Source organism: Haliotis rufescens, unplaced genomic scaffold (assembly GCF_023055435.1).
Source record: "Haliotis rufescens isolate VD_foot unplaced genomic scaffold, xgHalRufe1.0.p SCAF_8, whole genome shotgun sequence".
NCBI lineage: Eukaryota > Metazoa > Mollusca > Gastropoda > Lepetellida > Haliotidae > Haliotis > Haliotis rufescens.
In genome coordinates, this window is record NW_025964372.1 from 38,938,184 (window position 1) to 38,960,944 (window position 22,761).

A 22,761-nucleotide genomic window follows, 5' to 3' on the forward strand; every position below is an offset into this window, starting at 1 on the left:
TTTCCATCATATTCTTTTGTTTTCCTTTTCGAGTATGTTTATTTTCATTGTGATTGTATGTCTTAGTTTCCCTGTTTTTCATGTTGCACATTAACAATAAACAGGAACGTCGCTCTTAAACACACCAAAACATTTGTTCCTGATAACCGGAACTTTTCACTACAGGGTCGGAACATTTTCACTGCAGAACAAAAATATACTAACAGTATGATGTATGAAATTTAGTGGGCTTACAAAGTTTAATCAAGAAATGTTTGAATGGCTTATGAGTTGTGCTCCGCAAAATTAAGCCTTCATTTTAACACAGGTCCAGCTTATTAAAGCTTTATTATTGCAATTAAACAAAACACTTGGACAGTGGACAGCATATGTTTAGCACTTGTCTAAAGGGGTTTCACAAAGAAATAGGGGCAGTCAGGTAGCCTCAGTTGTTAAGCGTTCACTCCTCACGCCGAAGACCCAGGTTCGATTCCCAACATGGGTACAATGTGTGAAGCCCATTTCTGGTTTCCCCCGTCATGATATTGCTGGAATATTGCTAAAAGCGGCGTAAAACCATACTCACTCACACAAAAGGAAATAAAAAACAGTTTATGAGTTACACCAAAGAATCAATCCCTACATTCCTTTGGAAATGCAAAAATCTCAAAATGTTCTCGTCTGTCGGGGAATAATTAAATAAAATTTCTTGATGAATATTGCAAGAGGCAAGAGGATGATTAACAAAATAACATTTGCTGGTATTGATTTGAGGTCAAGATCCACAACATGCAACTTCAAACAAAAGTTTCAACAATATTACAAACCAAGACCTGGTTTAGACCATATTCTAAGTCAAGCAGAGTTTTCTGTTTTGTTCTTGGCAACAAGACTCTAAATTAATGGCTTGTCTAAAAGACTTCAAGGTTATCAGTGGAAAAGAAACTGTCAATCTCTTTGAGTCCAAGACATGTTCTAGACATGTGTCAAAAGTTTTAGTTTCCTTCAAGAGAAGTTAGAAATACATAAAAGACACATGCCCAACAAACAAATGTAAATTCATTGGGGGCTCTCGGTTGTTACCTCGCTGTGGGCTTTTTATTTCATAATCCCCCAAATTCATATTCAAATTCAAACATATTTTCAAATCCCTCTTCGCAGGCCGGCTACTGCCCCAGCTCACACAGCTCTTGTCAGGCCGGCTTGCCCCTACAATCAGCTGCTTCCCCACAGTTGTCCAGGCCGGCTTGCCCCTGCAACCTAAGGTTGTCCAGGCCGGCTTGCCCCTATGTAGCGGCCATAAAATTTCCGAGTCCCGTGATGGGATTCGAACCACGGACCTTCTGATAAGAGGTCGGACGCCTTGTCCACATGACCAAAGAGGTTAACCCCGTCAGCAAGCTGACAAGGTAAGGATGTCATCTGTGGGATGACTCCACGCCCTGCTACATACTCCCCCGTCAACAGAAGGCACGTCCCGGGCCGCATAGTAGGGTACTGAGGCTTATTTTGCTCAAATTTAATATGAACGTGCTCAGCCCCACGTTGGGCGCCAATGTAGCGGCCATAAAATTTCCGAGTCCCGTGATGGGATTCGAACCACGGACCTTCTGATCAGAGGTCGGACGCCTTGTCCACATGACCAAAGAGGTTAACCCCGTCAGCAAGCTGACAAGGTAAGGATGTCATCTGTGGGATGACTCCACGCCCTGCTACACCTACAATCAGCTGCTTCCCCACGGTTGTCCAGGCCGGCTTGCCCCTGCAACCTACGGTTGTCCAGGCCGGCTTGCCCCTGCAACCCAAGGTTGTCCAGGCCGGCTTGCTCCTGCAACCTACGGTTGTCTAGGCCGGCTTGCCCCTACAATCAGCTGCTTCCCCACGGTTGTCTAGGCCGGCTTGCCCCTGCAACCCACGGTTGTCTAGGCCGGCTTGCCCCTGCAACCTAAGGTTGTCCAGGCCGGCTTGCCCCTGCAACCCACGGTTGTCCAGGCCGGCTTGCTCCTGCAACCTACGGTTGTCTAGGCCGGCTTGCCCCTACAATCAGCTGCTTCCCCACGGTTGTCTAGGCCGGCTTGCCCCTGCAACCCACGGTTGTCTAGGCCGGCTTGCCCCTGCAACCTACGGTTGTCTAGGCCGGCTTGCTCCTGCAACCCACGGTTGTCTAGGCCGGCTTGCCCCTGCAACCTAAGGTTGTCCAGGCCGGCTTGCCCCTGCAACCCACGGTTGTCCAGGCCGGCTTGCTCCTGCAACCCACGGTTGTCCAGGCCGGCTTGCCCCTGCAACCTACGGTTGTCTAGGCCGGCTTGCTCCTGCAACCCACGGTTGTCTAGGCCGGCTTGCCCCTGCAACCTACGGTTGTCTAGGCCGGCTTGCCCCTGCAACCCACGGTTGTCTAGGCCGGCTTGCCCCTGCAACCAAGCTCATAAAACATTAACCATTCTTAAGCAACAACCAAGCCAGCTCCCTATTCTTGTGCCAATTATAATAAATAATTTTAGTCTACCTGTTGTTTTGTTATTTCTGCACAAACTGATGAAATGTCAAAGCTTATTTAGACACGCAACCTTGGTGAAGTAAAACTGAGACAGCTATCAATTTACACAAAAGAATAAATGTTTGACAGCCATAACAAAATATAAATGCCTCGACATAATCAGATTAAATGTCATAAATTGCTGAGGGGATACGAAAACAGTTTTGAAAATGATCCCTTACAGCATTCAATCTCCCATTCGACATATATTTTGGCACGAGAGAAATAAGTGGAAGTCTTTATTGGCGATGTGAGCAAATAGGATGGGATTACAACAGCGAAGGAAACAGACAGTCAACATCACACGGTAGACCCACAAGGGGAATCAAACCTAATAGCCTTCAGCCCTGTTTAGCAAGCACTGTGTCCTCTGACCCACCTTAGATCTTTCCATCCACTCAGTTAAAAACACTGTATTACTAAAACATTATGTCTGTCGGGGAGTAGGACTCTGTGATCCCTTGCATGTCAAAACTGTGAGACATTATCTTTGTTTGGTTGTTATTTAATGCTGCAGTTAGCTACATTCTAGCTATAAGACCGTGACCAGTAAATAAGACTGGACCAGACAATCCAGTGATCAATATTGTGAGCAATGATCCACTGGGGTATGAGGATACGCTATCAACCAAGTTACCGAGCTTGACCCCCGGATCCATTTCATTTGGTCGCCTCATACGACCAGCATAGAGAACCTATCCTTACCTGGAACCCCCACAGGATGAGAACGGTATATAGTTAAACAAGATGTATAAAAGGTTTGGTGAAGAATATTGTACATGTTGTAAGCTTCTTTAATTATTGTTTTACCTGAAAAAGACAAATGAATTTGGGTTAAGACATCTTGCCATACGTTTTCTTATTGAGCTGACATAATAGAAAATAAAAAAAAATAATAATAAATGTTTTTCAGAATAGGAAATAATAATTTGTCATGATGTACACCAGGGATTGAATTGTCCTCGTGTGCCAGGCAGCATTCATTATGAGGTTCGGGTGTGCCCTTTTGAATTTACTAAAAAAATAGTTTCAGATACAATTTTTCCCGATCCTTGCATTAACATCCTGTAAAGTTATATCATTGGGTGTGTCTTGACCGAATCACCGGTAGATTCCAAGAAAACGTGTGTACAGATGATTTCTGTTTCCGGCTTAGTTTACGAGAAAATACACAAGGTAATCTTAATCCCTGGACGTAAAACAATGCCTATGAGAACAAAAAATACAATTTAAACGGTAAATAAACATGTCTGGTGATTTTTTATCTCAAATTTCGAATTTGTACTGACCAAGTTTCTCATCACCCGTTCGTTTACCGGAAGTCGCTGAAGGGGTAGATCTACGGTGTATTTTTACTCTGCGCTTGACATTCAAATTTTTTTTTTAAATACTGAATCCGCTAGAGGGGGATGCGCATTATACATGGGTGCGCACTATACTCAAGAAAATATGGTAAGTGTGCTGTCAAGAATACCTTCATCCATCTTTGAAATCTGTGAATCTCATTTCCCCATGAGCTTGATAATAAGCAGTTGTGATCTAGAACTGCCCCCTTCCTTTTTGTTTAGATTCACAATACCATTTTCAATTTCTGAATCCCAAGGTTTATATCGTGAATCACGCTGTTCACCAGGCATGTGCATATCCTCATTAATCATGTATGTGGCCACTTTGTTTGTGTGAAGGTACATTATCCCTGGCTTTATGTACAGATCATCTTTCAAAGGTCCTCTTTCTTCAAGAAAAAGCATTCAAAATGCATGCCCTTCAAGCACCTGGAACTTATTATAACCATGCCATTGGCACTCAGAATTGTTTATTCATGGCAAACTGGGGGGCCATAGGCCCATAGTTCAATGTAGTTACAAGGTATGCATGTTTCTTCTAACTTACAATGCATGTTGTACGTACAATGTAATATTTTGGAATAATGTGATATTTGAGGTTGACCATCTTCCCGAGGCAAGAGAGTTAACTAACTTTAAAAGTCAAGTTTCCACCCTTGCCGAGCTAGGCTAGAATTCATTGGCTCGGTCGTAGCGCCACCAGTGGCTATTACCAGTTATGTCCCTTCTAACACTCTCCCATGGACCAATCAGATTCCACCTCCCGTATCACTTGCATTTGCATCAAACAAAATGGCGGCGCCAAGACAAGACGATCTGATCGATAATCAAGATCTATATTGTGATCAAACGAAAGACCTTAAATCGCGAAATGCATCAAATCACGTGAGCACCTTGATTAAAAACAAGAAAAGATTTGGAAAATATCTGTTGACAATGAGTTAGCAGTGCACATGCTTTGCAAATCCTGCAATCAACCAAAATCTGCACGACAGTTTAGGAACCGGATTTTGATTTCATTGCGCGAATGTGATTGGACAATGCATAGACTCGTTAGTCCAGCCAAAATATAACTCCATAATACCAGCCTAGTTCGGCAAGGGTGGAAACTGGACTTTTATGATAGTCATTTAACTCCCTTGCCTCGGGAAGATGGCGGCTGACATGAGTATACAAAACAAATTGACATTTGGATAAGATGTAAACTTCTTTGGAATATACTTGTTTCTTAATTGAAGATAGAGTTTATGCACAAGCACAAAATGATACTCATTGTCTACAACATTAAGGTTACAAGATGTACAGATATTGTTGGACTTTTGAAATATACCTTTATAGATCTTTAAATCATAATAAGGCATCACTCTAAGGCAAGGAATTTCTTATCTTGTACACTGAGTGAGTTCATTTTAAAACAGCTTTGAAACATTTTCCACTCACTGCGAGATAACCTATACTCAGTAGGTGAGGTGAAATGGGGTTTAACATCACGTTCAAGATTATTGCACTTAGATAGCATCAGACCGGTTTTATAGTGCTAGCCCACTGAGATACCATGCTGCAGCTTAACATGAATACCCCACTCAGACACAGTATACTGACTCCGAGTCGAACAGTCCTTCTTTTATTCATTTATGCTGAGGGCCAGGCAGGGTAACAAAAAGTACCATCTTTTAATGTCTTTTGGTATGACACGGTCGGGAATTGAAACCACGACCTTCCACTCTCTGCGTCTTTTGGTATGACACGGCCGGGAATTGAAACCACGACCTTCCACTCTCTGGGCAGATGCTCTGTGCACTGGACCATAGAGAAAGTCCTATACCAAGTATTTTCGTCAACTTGCCAGGACTTATTTAATTACCATTGGTTTATCGCCAGTCAAACGACACTGTAGAAACTCTCTGGGGTAAGTTCACAGTGACAAAAATTGTATACATTTATTATTTTTGTTAAGTCCAAGGTCACATTATATGTAAATTGCATAGACCAATGCTCATGATGTCAATCATTGGATTGACTAGTCCAGACTCAATCATTTACAGACTGCCATCATTAAAGTTGGAATATTGCTGAGCATGATGTTAAACAACAAACCAACAAAACATAACTTTGGTGGGGACAGACCGATGAATCATAGGAATCTGGGATTCGAACCAAAGGCACTCAGATCCTGGCTCACAGGGGAGACAACTCTGTCCTACATACCTCATGACTAATGTAAGGCAATTTCTGGATATTGTGACAATAATGGAATGTGGTTTTATATACCCTGTGTGTGGCAATCATGTTATCAATTGGCTATAATTTCTTCATCAATGAGTGAGTGAGTATGGTTTTATGCCGCTTTTAGCAATATTCCAACAATATCATGGCGGAGGACACCACAAATGGGCTTCACACATTATACCCATGTCGGGAATCGAACCCGGGTCTTCGGAGTGACGAGCGAACGCTTAAACCACTAGGCTACCCGACCGCCCGAATGACATATGAAACAAATGGAGATTGAGATCCCCAGTGTTTGTCTGTCGCCATACTGCCAGGTCAGCTCCAACCAACAATGTGTTTATGCTCATGCTCACGAACCTCCAAAGTCAATGTTGATATACATTTCACAATACCATTTTGCTGTAAGGAGGTGAGGTGAGGTGAAATTGGGTTTAACGTCGCGTCCAAGATTATTGCACTTATATAGCGACGTGCATGCACGTGTGTGTGTGGCTGCTTGTACTAGCCCGGACTGATGCCGATTTATAGTGCTAGCTCACTGAGATACCATGCCGCAGTTTAACATGAATACCCCACTCAGACACAGTACACTGACTCCGAGCCGACCAGTCCTTGTTTTAGCCCCTTAAATGTCGAGCGCCAGACAGGGTAACAACAAGTACCATTTTTTAACTTCTTTTGGTATGACGCGGCCGGGGTTCGAACCCCGGACCTTCCGCTCTCTGGGCGGATGCTTTACCACAAGACCACGGAGGCGGCCTGCTGTAAGGAGCTTGAATCGCAGAGACAACAGAGATCGCCAAAATGTCTGTCATATATAATAAGCTAACATTGACCTTCAATCCATGTGAGCTTAAAGCAACAAAGCTTTTAAGATAGTTGAGTCATCTAGGGACAAACTGTGTCCATTTACATTAGATCTCCTTTTGTCACACAATGCCCTCAACCTGACAGGAAATCGATGCATCTCCATCACTGGCTGATAACAGAATAATTACTGACCAGGATCTGATCCAGTAGAGATGATCAATCTGTCAAAACACATCCTCAGATCATAAGTGTGTACAGGGAGTTAGTGTATGTCTGTCTGTTGTTCAACGCCGCACTCAGCAATATTCCAGATATATGTTGGCGGTCTGTAAAACTTGAGTCTGGACCAGACAATCTAGTGATTGACAACATCAGCATCGATCTACGCAATTGGGATACGATGACATGCATCAACCAAGTCAGCAATTCTGACTTCCCGATCCCGTTAGTCACCTCTTACGACAAGCATAGTCCCCTTTCACGAACCATGGGTTGCAGAAGACCTATTCTAACCAGATCTAAGGGCCTTAGTGAGGGAGTTCGGGACTAATGATGTGACAAGATTTCAGTTACATATCTGCATGTCAGCTTGCTGTAGGACAGAAGTGGTGCAGGCCTGAAGATGTTTTCACTTTAGTTTTCCACCTGTGCCTTGGTTGGTTGGTTTGTTGTTTAACGCCGCACTCAGCAATACCACAGCTATATGACGGCGGTCTGTAAATAATCGAGTCTGGACTTGACAATCCAGTGATTAATGTCATGAGCATCGATCCACGCAATTGGGATCGATGACATGCATCAACCAAGTCAGCGAGCCTGACTACCCGATCCCGTTAGTCGCCTGTTACGACTAGCATAGTCACCTTTTACGGCAAGCATGGGTTGCTGAAGTCCTATTCTACCCCGGAATCTTCACGGGTCTGTGCCTTGGTAAGGCATAACAAGTGAACACTTTAACCAGTAAGGGACCCCACCGCCTCATGTTCATGGGTTCTCTGTGCAAGATGAATAGTTTTTATGGTTGTATTGTGCTTCACTTAGAGAGTGTAGTGTTGTTTTACAATTCAATCAGCAGCATTCCAGCTCCTGTGTACATCATGCCAGGTTTATCTAGCTCCGACTATTTACAGACCTCTGTGAGACAGCTGGAATATGGCTGACGGCAGCGTAAAGCAACAAGCGAACTGATAACATCAATCTGTTTACAGCACATGTTGCACTGTGTGTGTCTCCCATGGGATGGATGATGTGGAGTTGGATCATATTCATTAACTATTGAGTCAGATTCATTCATTATAGAATGCAGTGTGCAACAGTCTCATCACACATGCATTGCCCTGGGGTAACAGTGGTTAAATATTGTCCTGTCAAAAATCTGTGTTTGATTCTCCACATTGCTACAATGTGTGAAGCCCAATTCTGGGCTGGCCTGGTGTGATATTGCTGGAATATTGCTAAAAGTGGCATAAAACATTACTCACGCCCATTGTGAGGTGTTAGATTGTATTTCTAAATGTATTTAGATTTTGAGTGAGTGTTGGTTTAATTCATTTTGAAAGTAATTTCAGACAATCATGGTGTGTCAGTTTTGATTTTTGAGGAAAGCTCATGTGACATTAACCACTTTGGTGAAAACTAGGAGCATCAGTAAGGTGCTTACAGACCAACAACATGATTAAGATGAACCTGGGATTCGAACCCACAGCCTCAGAATTTTCTTCACAGCATACAGCTGTACATTTGACCACAAGGCACCAATCTCTCTTTTAGATTTTGAACGCCTCAAAATTTAATTCTAAATAAACAGAACTTCAAATCATCCTTTCTTTTATTGCAGATGAAATTTAACAGCTAAATGTAACCACAGAAACATATACAGTAGAACACGGATATAACGAACACGGATATAGCGAACAAATGGATACAACGAACTGTTAAAAAATCCCAGATTTATCTCCTATATAATATCATATAAAATTTACGTATATAACGAACTCTCTATAGCGAACTAACGGATACAGCGAACTGATACCTGATCACCGACATGCCCATTTATCACTTATTAGCGACGTGTATAGCGAACTGAGAAATCTCACTCAGTGTTAAGTGTCACTGACAATTGGCTGTATGCAATCAGCGGTGAATCAAAACAATGGCGGCGAATCAATACAATCAGTGGTGACGGATCAACCTTGTTAAATTTGCATTGTGTTAATCTTACCTGTACATGTAATCTTGTCTGTAAAACAAACAGTTTTTGACAGTTTGGCGGATCTGAACGATGCCGTTTCAAGAATGCAGTCAGCGAAACGAGGCCAAAGTAAAATCACAGACTACACATTTCGTATGTAAATCGAAAAATGATAAATATGTTTAAATTTTGTACATGTATTTGATAACAATCTTCAGAAAATGTTATGAATTTAATGTTCTTAAATGAATGTTGTAAATTGATATCAGTTGAATGATCACTGCTAATACAAATTAATGCTGCAGTTACGTGTGTATTGTGTTTTGTCTTATCCAAGATGGCGGACGTTTCCGAGCGAAAACATGTATAACGAACAACGGATATAACGAACTGATTTCTCTGGTCCCTAGTAGTTCGTTATATCCGTGTTCTACTGTATTTGTTATCACATGAGAATCTGTTCAAACATTCGAGTAAATAGTAATACTGTGTCAAACAGTTCCGGCATGGGATCAAAGCATGGGATCATTATCAGGGTGAATTTATGTTCCGAATTCCACAATCATTGGCTCCTTGCAAAGGGAAACACATTTGGATTGCGAAATGTGGCACCTAAGGCTACAACTTTAGCCATCCAAGGACTCACACAGGTTAGAATTATTAGAGGCAAGGAGTGAGCAGGCTCTTGTGCTGCTTGCAGCCAATTCCAGCCATATCACTCGGAGGGGTGGTGGGTGGAGGAACCAGAATCAGGCTTTACACACCAGACCAATGTGGGGAATCAAACTCAAGACGAGCCAGAGCTTTAACTACTAGGCTACCCAAACACCCACATGATCAATAGCTTCCCTGACACACCCTAGAAATATGACCATTAGCTACTATGAAAAATCCGAGTAATATGACCATTACCTTCCTGACACACCCTAGAAATATGACCATTAGCTTCCCTGACATACCCTAGAAATATGACCATTAGCTACCCTGACATACCCTAGAAATATGACCATTAGCTACTCTGAAACACCCTAGAATTATATGACCATTAGCTACCCAGAAACACCCTAGAATCATATGACCATTAGCTACCCTGATAAACCCTAGAATCATATGACCATTAGCTATCCTGAAACACCCTAGAATTATATGACCATAAGCTATCCTGAAACACCCTAGAATCATATCACCATTAGCTACCCTGAAACACCCTAGAATCATATGACCATCAGCTACCCTGAAACACCCTTGAATTATATGACCATAAGCTATCCTGAAACACCCTAGAATCATATCACCATTAGCTACCATGAAACACCCTAGAATCATATGACCATTAGCTACCCTGAAACACCCTAGAATTATATCACCATTAGCTACTCAGAAACACCCTAGATTCATAAGACCATTAGCTACCTTGAAACACCCTAGAATCATATGACCATTAGCTACCCTGAAACACCCTAGAATCATATCACCATTAGCTACCCTGAAACACCCTTGAATCATATCACCATTAGCTACCAAAAGACAAATGACCTGTCATGAAAGTGTCCCAGACCGGTCACAGAAAGGATGGCTAATCTATGAGTAGAGAACTAACTCATCATAGCCTGATAATCTACTCACTGATGTGGACATTAAAACGCCAAATAACGATCTAGTGATGGATTGAAATTCAATATGTCTCACAAGTAAACGCTAAAAATATATAGCTTTCGTTAAGTCATGTCATTAGGTGTGCACACGGGAATTAATCAATAATTCTTAAACCATAGCAGTGTGAAGTCATTAAGCCGTACTTGAGTCTGAGTAATGCTTGATTCCCATAATAACCCTTATTTCAGTTCAATGTGGACTGAACTGTGTCTTCTAGAACACTTTATGTCGAAAAAGAGAAGCCAAAAACAAATGCAATATGGTGATGATAAAAAATAAAGAATGAATGTATGAAGAAAATACATACCGTATTCGACGTATTAAGCGCCCATGCCAGGGCGCTCTCAAAATTAGAAATAGGGGGCTCTCATTAGAATATTATTTTGGTGGGAAAGATAAATTTCGTGGTTTATGCTGATGGTCTGAACTGTTCATATATGACAGATATATTTTTCAAGAATTTAATTGCTCATAATTAAGGGTGCATATAACACACGAGTGCGTACTATACGCAAATAAATAAGTCTTGTGTGCATTGATCAATCGGAAGGGATGCTAATTGGGTTTGTTTACTTGCCAATATATTAGCAAATATCGCCGTGGGCCCTTATTAGAGCGGGGCGCTTATTACGTCGAATACGGTAAAACATATTAATAGAAGGATGGTGAGGTAGCCTAGTGGTGAAAGTGTTTGCCTGTCACACCGTTAGCCAGGTTGAATTCCTCAAATGGGCACAATGTGTTAAGCCCATTTTCAGGTATCCCCTGGCCCAGCCATACCTTTGCTGGAGTCATGCTACAAGCAATGTAAAAGCCTGCTCACTCACTCACCCATTCATAAACGCTAAGAAGCGTACATAAAAAAAGTACATAGAAATATGCATATGTACATACACCTCCCGAAACCTACATTTGGGGAGGGGGTGGGGCAGCCTAGTGGTTAAACATTGGCTCGTCACGCCACATGGGTACAAAGTGTGAAGCCCATTTCTGGTGTCCCCTGCTGTTATCTTGCTTGAATGCAGTTTTTTTAAACAGTCTGTTTACCAAGAAAATATAAATATATAATACAAAAATTTATAAACAAATGATGTGTTCACAATACTATTATTATTATTATTATTATAATAACTGTCAGCAGACACTTCAGTATTCTTGAAAATATAAGGTCCCTATACCCGATGTCAGGTAAGCAGCCAGGGTATTGGGTGGCTAGAGTCTGTTACCAGACTAGTGCTGTGTCTTCCTGCCCCAACTGTGTGGACAAGGGTGCCATTCAAAAAAACGATCTAACCGCTAAGGTGATTATATCTCCTATACCAAAGCATAGCATTACGACAGGCGTAACGCTAAGGTTGTTTTGTACAACAGCACCCTGGTTTGTCTGGCCTAAATTTGATTATTTACCGGCCGTTGTTGTGGGTGGAAATTTACAAACTGCAGCGTAAAACAACGTTCATTCATTTCTGTCGACTGATAGTGAAGCAGCAGAGGCCTCAATAGAGGCTTAATTTTTGGGATACTAAAACCAGCATAACCACATTGTCTAATGTGGTTAGAATTGTTGCTCTATCACTACTGTTAATGAAAACCCATGATCACATTCAAAAATATTATGGCGTTTTAAGAAAGTGCTACTTTCTTACCACTACTTCCTAGCAGGTTACTCGTTTCACGAAACTATTGGGATGTACCGTATTTTCTTGAGTATAGTGCACACCCATGTATAATGCGCACCCCCCTCTAGCGGGTTCAATATTTTGGAAAAAAAGAAATTTGAATATTATGCGCAGAAATTTTTTACACCGTACCCTTTCAGCGAAGTCCGGCAAACGAACGGGTGCTGAGAAATTTCGTCAGTACAAATTCGAAATTTGAGATAAAAAATCACCAGACATGTTTATTTACCGTTTAAAAAGTATTTATTGTTCTGCTAGGCATTGTTTTATATTTAGGGATTAAGATTACCTTGCGTATTTTCTCGTAAACTAAGCTGGAAACAGCAATCAGCTGTACACACATTTTCTTGGAATCGACCGGTGATTCGGTCAAGACACACCCAATGATATAACTTTATAAGATTTTTTATGCAAGGATCGGCAACAATTGTATCTGAAACTATTTTATTTATCAGGAATAATATATTCCATTATTTTCTTAATTATATGCAACCTTTACTAAACATATTTAAAATAATAATAACCCTAAGCGAAGCAGCTGATCGCTATTCCCGGGTATTATTTTTTACATGGAACAAAAACAAATATGACTTTAAACGAGGCAAAGTATGTCATTTATGATATATGTATCCATTCTCTGTCAACTAAAGTTTGTTTCAAGGCGTCAATAGCGGTATTCTGACTGTGGTTGCTGCTAATAACGGTGAGTTGTGCGACCTTCCGATCGCTTCACACACGATTTCGCCGAAATTAATAAAAACAATATTATAAGGAATTTTGAATAAAATCGATGAAATAAGTTACAAACATAAGTCCAGATGTACAAAGAACACTTTTTATAGCCAGACAGTGTAAATACATGATTAATTTGCGTACTTCAGTATGGATTTGTTGACATGGTATTCCCGGTGTTTCGTGCTCACGGTAATGTCTTTCCATGGGGGGAAAAAACATCCAAACTCATAATTCGTGTATAATGCGCACCCCCTTCTACACAGCTGTGTTTTTTCGAAAAAAAGTGCGCACTATACTCAAGAAAATACGGTATATGTCTCCACAGACAGAAGGGAATGTCCACGGTCCTCTTTCACAAAGCAATCTTAGCACAAAGACCATCATGGCCCCATATTTTAACACTGACTTATGCCCCAAAAGCTGATCATAGCACTTAACTACTGTCGTAAATCCCAGTTTGTAACATATAAACGTGCGACCGTCTTAGTGCTAAGATCACTTAGTGGCACCTGGCCCTGCAAGTAAATTAGGGCACACAATCTTTAGTGAGTGAGTGAGTTTGGTTTTACGCTGCTTTAAGCAATATTCCAGCAATATCACAGAGGGGACACCAGAAATGGGCTTCACACATTGTACCCATGTCAGGATTCGAACCCGGGTCTTCGGTGTGACGAGCGAACACTTTCATCACTAGGCTACCCGACCGCCCTCACACACAATCTATAACATATATGAACATATGATGAAAGACAGTCTTAGCGCTAAGATCGGTTTGGGGAACTGGCAATAGTGTAAAGATGCAAGGCACAAAAGGCAAAATAATTCTATTGATTGTTTGGATAATTCATTGGCAACATGATCAATATCTAATGAAGCAATATATCATGTCATGAATGAATAATTGCAATGTTTATTTGAAAAGTTACACTAAACATCCGTTGTTATCCAAGCTCATCATAATGAAAGATTTAGCTGAATCCAGCTATATTCAAACCGCAGAACCATTCACCAGTCATCATTCTCCCTTTCGGACACAAACCTTCCATTCCGAAAACGTCTCTAGCGGCGACACAAAATACAAATTGAATTCTGATAGCCATTGACACAGCCATCTGAGGATTCAGTCATGAAAGATCACTTGTATTGCATGACAATCTCATGATAAGTGATCTGATGCCCATGAAGATTATCAGGTCTCCTGGTGCTTCAAGCATCATTGTGTCATTTGGTCCTGACTGATTAAACTATTGATTCAGTGTTATTTGTTGTGTGCAGGAGGTATTACAATGAAATTATAAATATTCAAACTTGACGTCCATGAAAATTTGAAACACTGATATCAATATACAGAGCTCCAGATAACTCTTTGAGCAATTGAGTTTTTACTCTAGGGTTTCTATTTTAATTGGGTTATTACATTTTTCATTGGGTAACCAATATTTTTTCACTCATCTATTCATCACTCTATTGTTTTTTTTCACAAAATTAATGAACATTTTAAGATTTAAAAAACTGAAATAATATAAATATTTTGGATGTATATAACTGTTCTGAATATACAGGCTTGACTCGGAAAGTAAATTAGCTCATAATTGTGTTTCGGAAATTAGCTCCTCTGTACCCATGCTGAAACAGTTTCATTGGGTATTTACTAGAGCTGTTTTTATACATTTGAGTTTTTCACTTAAAACATGCATTTCTGTATGCAAGTTAATTGAAAGTAATTGGGTTTTGAATATTTGGGGAGGTGGGGGGTAATTTATGCAAATAATCTGCTTATCTGTAGCTCTGAATATAAAATGTCAACGCCAGAGAAAGATTAGTCTGAATGGAAACAGATTCCATTGCACATAAAAGGCAAAACAGTGGTCAAAATTATGTAATTATGTGAATGGATCAGTCTATCTGACATGAATCTTTGGAGCTACGATACTCTGACAGTATTGAAAGATGCTCACAATATTGACCACTGGTTTTCCTAAGTGAGTGTGAGTGAGTGAGTGAGTGAGTGAGTGAGTGAGTGAGTGAGTGAGTGAGTGAGTGAGAGTGCGTGAGAGTGAAAATTGAACGCTCACACTGGCTATAAAGTTGTACTTTTAACAATCATATTAATAACTGTTAAAACACAAGTTATAGGTCACAGCAAGCAAAGCCAAGTCCTGGTTTGTCTCAAGCAGCACTGCAGATTTTCATCATGAGTCATTCAGTAAGCCATGATATTACTGCTGACTTCAATGTGCAACATTCTCAACAAAAAGATGGCACAAATGGTAGTATGTGAACTATCTGTGCGATAACATGTTGATCAAGTGACCTATAAAGCTGTATAGAAGGCCCAGCATCAAAGCCAGTAATTGGCAAGTTGAGCTAGAAAACTCCCCTGGCATTTTGTGCTTTGGAGAGTGTTTCTCTATAGAGAGAGCCATTAGCTGCTGTCATAGTCAGCGACAGCAAGGACACGAGCTCCGTTCCTTGTAGATTTACTACGTTAGTTGCCTTACACCGAATACTTGATATGTAATGTAGGAATTGGCCATGTGGCTATCTTGTTATGGCTAATGCTCGTCCTAATGTTTCAAATTTGGAATGTGATATGGGATATTACATGTATCATGAAAAATATTTAAAGCTTTCAGATCCCACTTAACTTGTTTTTCAACCAATCAAATTGCAGCAAACATATACCAATCGTTTATAATCAAGTTATATCTCCTGTTGGCCTGGCAATATAACCATACTGATTTGAGCAATATTCAAGCGATCAGCAAGACACTGAGAAGTGGCTTCACAAGTTGAACCTATATATCAGTCCCCGATGTATTCCTAGATTCCGTGGCTGGAATATTTCCAGAAAGCCCCATTACTGCTTTACCGAAAGTGCATCTATATGTTTACACTAGTTATCTCGAGATTCACCACAAAACTGGGATTTAAAAGGGTATTAGACAGCTTAAAATTTGATACAGGGTGATTAGGCGTATAGTGTACAAGCTTTATGAGCAGAAGGTAACCCTGATTTGTAGTAGAATTTGGGAGGAATTAAAGATACAATTAATGTTAACTGCACTGCACTCCAACTATTGTTCTCCAAGACATGGTATTTCGATACACTGCGCATGGCGATGACCGAGCACTTTTCAGGGGAAAATATTCCATCCTGTCTATGAGGCCACATTATCGCAGAACCATTCATAACTATCACAGTCAGGGCGTCCAGATAATTTACCTTGATGAATCATTCCACTGACTACATGTGGCTATTGGCAGATGGACAAAAAGCATCAATGGTACCATGAGGTAAAGGTAATCATGTCATTGTTTTGCATGCCACAACCCATGATATGGGGCTTATTTGTGGATGTGGGCTAGTTTTCGAGGCAAAAATGAAAACTGGTAATTTTCATAAGGAAATTATAGGAAGTGATGTGTTCATAGACTGGTTGGAACTTCAGCTATTGCCCATTTAAAACAACATCAGTGTCATTGTCATGGATAACGCCAGTTAATACAACGTCTGGGAGTCAGATACTGTCACCCAAACCATGAGTAGTCTGAAGGCGACCATACAGGAATATATGAGATTGTAGACTTCAGACCATCTGAAACGAAAGTTCAGCTCATGGATAATAATCGGCTGAATAAGAAACCAGTAAAGTACAAGACATATGTGCTGGCAGCACAACACTGTCACGTTGTCTTACGTACGCCAGTCAGACATTGTGAGCTCAACCCTGCTGTGCCCATCTTCGCTGAGTGTAAAGGGTTTGTGGCAAGACATAACACCACATTCAAAAGTGTAGATTCATACATGTCATCAGCGTAGATAAATGCTACCTCAAGAAATCATCCGTAGAACAACAAATACTTCTGGATTCCAAAACCGCAACCTTCCAACACCCATCCCGTTTCATAGCCCTTAACTATTCCATCATGTTTCCAAGCAAATATAATGCAGTACATATCCTAAATTGCTAATCCATTACCCCACATGTTAATTAAGTACAATAACAGCAATATTTTGAGACCACCCCCAACTCGGGTGACATTTGCACCTGTGAGAATGCACGGGACAGTGTGAGGTTATCATCTCAGGACAGGTGTCAGGTAATTACCTCAGGTTCCATGCCATTTCATACATGCATGACAACACACAAATATTTTCTAAGTTGATCATCATTTTTCCTGTAAAGGTACATGTTAAGGGTAATCAAAGTGTCAGTTAGGACAGGCTAGATTACGGCAATTTGTGTTATTTTGATATATGCTCTTTTTATAGTCCTAGGCTATGACTCGTATTTATCAAATGAAGCCAGAAAAGCAGTATACTTTAGGTATTTTGTTTCAGGGTCTGTGTGAGACTGACCAATCCTCTCAATACAACACCAGCTGCTGCCACCTGTCCCATCAAAGGTGAGTGAGTGAGTGAGTATGGTTTTACGCCGCTTTTAGCAATATTCCAGCAATATCACGGCGGGGGACACCAGAAATGGGCTTCACACATTGTGCCCATGTCGGGAATCGAACCCGGATCTTCGGCGTGACGAGCGAACGCTTTAACCACTAGGCTACCCGACCGCCCCCCCATCAAAGGCCAGCTCCATTACTGTAAATCCAAAATGGACACTTGTTTTAATTTCTCAGACTTGGCTTAACCCAATAAACTACCTCCTGTCCAGCTTCCTGGATCAGGACAACAGAGTCCTCACAATGATGCTGCAAGAGTCATCAGTGTTGCCTGCTGACTACCACAGCAGAACATCCAACCATGTAGGCAGGCAGGCAGAATAGTAGCCTCTGCTATTTTCAAGTATGATTTTCAAAATTTCAATATTTTTTTTATTTTTTTTTACAAATATTTTCTCTATTTTTATTTTTGTTTCAACTAATGAATTCATAAAAAAAAATTTCTTTGATACCATAACAGATCAGTCTGATCATGATACTCGACCTTCAGTCGAGATGAGCTAAATCAATTATATCAAAGTGGCCATACTGGATTATTTACACATAATACAGCTGTAACATTTAATAATATAGTCTTTGCTCACTCACCCGCTACACAAGTTTTGAAAACATTGTTTGTTTGTTGCTAAACGCCATACTCAACAATATTCCATTTGACCTCAGTCTGTAAATAATCAAATCCGGACCAGACAATCCTGTGATTGACAATACGAGCATCTATTTATACAATCAGGATACGATGACATGCATCATCCAAGTCACCGAGCCTGACCACCCGATCCTTTTACTCGCCTCTTATGACAAACATGGGGTGCTGAAGACCTATTCTGAGCCAGGTCTTCATATAGGATATATACATCAACTTTTAACATGGCTCACAGAAAAAAAATTCAATTTTACATCAGCCTCTTAATTTCCAGCCTTACACGTGAGGTTCATGACCATGCAATTACAACAAAATATCACATCCATTAAGATTTACCATTAATGCGCAATAATCACAAGTATCCAAATCTACTTCGCTTTCATTAAAAAATTCAAATTTCAGAAATACTAAAGTCTTAACTATCATAACTATTTCAAGAGTCATAAAGAAAATCAAGGGATTTAATGCAAAATTCATTTTCACAATAAATCCTGAGATTGTGTTGCAGTTGGCTGTCATATTTTATTGATTTGTTCTCTGCTTGTTAACGTCAATCATATTCATGTCAATGGTTCCAATTATATTCAGGCCTGCCTGGTCTAATATCTGGATCCATGCACTAATATAACTGACTGAATCCATGCACTGTCTACTGTTAAACATAACAATAGCTTGCCTAACTATGCTCGGTCAATAATTGTTGCATTTGTGAAAACAATCTACTCATGAATAAAAGTAGATCTTATCAACACGGCGTAGCATTACAAATATATGAGTTATCAATCTGGGATGAAATATTAACATGATGAGGCAATACTTTTAAAATTTACTGGTTTATGGATTTTTAGACACTAAAGGACATGACACTTGGAAAACCAAATCTGAAAAACACAAAAAGGGTTGTGAAAAACAAATGTCAATACATGCTACATCTGGCTGCAGATAATGTTTTTCTTCCCATGGAGATTTCAGGGTAGAATAATCCCCAACAGAACATGCTTGTCTCCTGTAGAGATTCTAGGTCCCCAGTTCAACATGCTTGTCTCCTGTAGAGATTCTAGGTCCCCAGTACAACATGCTTGCCTCCTGTAGAGATTCTAGGTCCCCAGTACAACATGCTTGTCTCCTGTAGAGATTCTAGGTCCCCAGTACAACATGCTTGTCTCCTGTAGAGATTCTAGGTCCCCAGTACAACATGCTTGTCTCCTGTAGGGATTCTAGCTCCCCAGTACAACATGCTTGCCTCCTGTAGTGATTCTAGGTCCCCAGTACAACATGCTTGTCTCCTGTAGAGATTCTAGGTCCCCAGTACAACATGCTTGTCTCCTGTAGAGATTCTAGGTCCCCAGTACAACATGCTTGTCTCCTGTAGAGATTCTAGGTCCCCAGTACAACATGCTTGCCTCCTGTAGAGATTCTAGGTCCCCAGTACAACTTGGCTGTCTCCTGTAGAGATTCTAGGTCCCTAGTACAACATGCTTGTCTCCTGTAGAGATTCTAGGTCCCCAGTACAACATGCTTGTCTCCTGTAGAGATTCTAGGTCCCCAGTACAACATGCTTGTCTCTTGTAGAGATTCTAGGTCCCAAGTACAACATGCTTGCCTCCTGTATAGATTCTAGGTCCCCAGTACAACATGCTTGCCTCCTGTAGTGATTCTAGGTCCCCAGTACAACATGCTTGTCTCCTGTAGAGATTCTAGGTCCCCAGTACAACATGCTTGTCTCCTGTAGAGATTCTAGGTCCCCAGTACAACATGCTTGTCTCCTGTAGAGATTCTAGGTCCCCAGTACAACATGCTTGCCTCCTGTAGAGATTCTAGGTCCCCAGTACAACATGCTGGTCTCCTGTAGAGATTCTAGTTCCCCAGTTCAACATGCTTGTCTCCTGTAGAGATTCTAGGTCCCCAGTACAACATGCTTGTCTCCTGTAGAGATTCTAGGTCCCCAGTTCAACATGCTGGTCTCCTGTAGAGATTCTAGTTCCCCAGTACAACTTGGCTGTCTCCTGTAGAGATTCTAGGTCCCCAGTACAACATGCTTGTCTCCTGTAGAGATTCTAGGTCCCCAGTACAACATGCTTGTCTCCTGTAGAGATTCTAGGTCCCCAGTACAACATGCTTGTCTCCTGTAGAGATTCTAGGTCCCCAGTACAACATGCTGGTCTCCTGTAGAGATTCTAGGTCCCCAGTACAACATGCTTGTCTCCTGTAGAGATTCTAGGTCCCCAGTTCAACATGCTGGTCTCCTGTAGAGATTCTAGTTCCCCAGTACAATATGCTTGTCTCCTGTAGTGATTCTAGGTCCCCAATACAACATGCTTGCCTCCTGTAGAGATTCTAGCTCCCCAGTACAACATGCTGGTCTCCTGTAGAGATTCTAGTTCCCCAGTACATCATGCTTGTCTCCTGTAGAGATTCTGGAGCAATGTAGGTACCCAGAACTCAGTACCCTCATTCCATGTTTTCTTTGGACCAAATGGTTCACGATTTTCTTAAGTCTTTTGAACAATCTCACTGTAACTATCAACTGGACTCTTGCTTGGGGATTGTCTAAATGAGCAAAAATTCATCCTTACTGTACTTCCTTGTGAGCAAGTCTTTCTCACTTCAACTTCTTAATCTGTTGTTGACTCTCGTCAACATATTTCACCACACTAAATTGCTCTTTTTACAGGGCAGAATTGCTGTAACGAGATTGCTATATCAGAGCCTAATCAGTTGTTTTGGAAAGATTCACCAGGACTACAATGAAGCCAAATCCCAGACCTAATCCAAACTCTATTACCATATATATTGAGCGCAGAACCAATCCAGCGGCAATTCCATTAGTCTCTCCTTCCTGGCATTATCCCGCTGGCCTTCAATGGACATCAGCATCTTGGTTACCTCTCGGGGTCACAAGTGACTGCGGTTACCGTAGCCCCTCATCAGTTTGTAACCCCTTATCAGTTTGAAGCCCTCGTCAATTGGTGGCCCCTTGTCCATTGATAGCCATCTTCCATTGGTGGCCCTTGTCCAGTGATGGCCCTCATCCTTTGGTGGCCCCTCATCCATTGGTTTGCCCCTCATCCATTGGTGGCCCGCATCCATTGGTGACCCTCATCCATTGGTGGCCCTTCATCCATTGGTGGCCCTTCATCCATTGGTGGCCCTTCATCCTTGGGTTTGCCCCACATCCATTGGTGGCCCTTCATCCTTTGGTGGCCCCCTTATCCATTGGTGGCCCTTCATCCATTGGTGGCCCCCTTATCCATTGGTGGCCCTTCATCCATGGTGGCCCTTCATCCATTGGTGGCCCTTCATCCATTGGTGGCCCGCATCCATTGGTGGCCCGCATCCATTGGTGGCCCTTCATCCATTGGTGGCCCTTCATCCATTGGTGGCCTTCATCCATAAAAGGCCCCTCATCCGTTGGTTTGCCCCTTATCCATTGGTGGCCCTCATCCATTGGTGGCCCCCTTATCCATTTGTGGCCCTCATCCATTGGTGGCACCCTTATCCATTGGTGGCCCTTCATCCATGGTGGCCCTTCATCCATTGGTGGCCCTTCATCCATTGGTGGCCCGCATCCATAGGTGGCCCCCTTATCCATTGGTGGCCCTCATCCATTGGTGGCCCTTCATCCATTGGTGGCCCTTCAGCCATTGGTGGCCCCTCATCCATTGGTGGCCCTTCATCCATTGGTGGCCCCTCATCCATTGGTTGCCCTCATCCATTGGTGGCCCTCATCCACTGTGGCCCTTCATCCATTGGTGGCCCTCATCCACTGTGGCCCTTCATCCATTGGTGGCCCCTTGTCCATTGGTGGCCCTTCATCCATGGTGGCCCCTCATCCATTGGTGGCCCTTCATCCATTGATGGCCCCTCATCCATTGGTGGCCCTTCATCCATTGGTGGCCCCCTTATCCATTGGTAGCCCTAAAAAAACCTGATTGAAACAGCCGATTTGACGGCTGAATCACCGCAGAAGCTAATATTTTTAGAATAGTACTTCTTTTACAATCATTGTCGGTAGGCATATCTAAATACTTATATGTACAAATATATGCTACAAAATGAATAGTTGCGGTTACAATGATATTTAAAGGATGTATGGCAATACATTTAGTGCAGGAAACATATTTAAAGGTTTGAATACAACAGAGAGTTTGCTATTTAGAGTTTTCAATGTATGACTGTGACGTCAACTCAATGCATCAGAATGAGCGATGTGATGTCATAATGGTGACATGCCTAGTTTTCTGTAGGGATGCCAACCTCATGTTTGCTTACGACATTGCTGTGCTACATGCTTTCAGCGCCTGTCATAAATTTGTGTGATGTATTGTGGTGTAAACAAACTGCTTGAGCATTTACAGCGCCATATTTGGTTTTAAAGCTGTTGTCATTGATTCCGTAAATTGTGATCGACAACCCACTCAAAACACTGACTCAACCCATGCCGCTTCACTCAGTATATTTGCTAACACCGAAGAGTTCAGGTTTTA

At 41.6% G+C, this 22,761-nt stretch overlaps 2 protein-coding genes across 2 annotated transcripts; both read right to left on the reverse strand.

Moving 5' to 3' along the window:
• Positions 1–2,000: 2,000 nt before the first annotated feature.
• Positions 2,001–3,179, reverse strand: LOC125377022. The gene is made up of 2 exons (XM_048389808.1): positions 3,153–3,179; positions 2,001–2,390 (listed from the first exon to the last, which is right to left on the reverse strand). Exons 1-2 carry the CDS (start codon positions 3,177–3,179, stop codon positions 2,001–2,003), a joined length of 417 nt encoding a protein of 138 aa, XP_048245765.1.
• An 18,285-nt stretch (positions 3,180–21,464) lies between these two features.
• LOC125377023 (collagen alpha-1(I) chain-like) lies at positions 21,465–21,866 on the reverse strand. The gene has a single exon (XM_048389809.1). The coding sequence runs from the start codon at positions 21,864–21,866 to the stop codon at positions 21,465–21,467; it is 402 nt and encodes a 133-aa protein (XP_048245766.1).
• Between the last annotated feature and the right edge of the window lie 895 nt (positions 21,867–22,761).

Bases quoted from the DNA above. Each gene is read 5' to 3' on its own strand.
- LOC125377022 (XM_048389808.1), bottom strand. From the start codon at position 3,179: ATGAAATGGATCCGGGGGTCAAGCTCG. The intron at 2,391-3,152 runs GTAACTTGGTTG...GCTTGGTTGCAG, and splicing joins GGATCCGGGGGTCAAGCTCG to GGGCAAGCCGGCCTAGACAA.
- LOC125377023 (XM_048389809.1), bottom strand. From the start codon at position 21,866: ATGGATAAGGGGGCCACCTATGGATGCGGGCCACCAATGGATGAAGGG.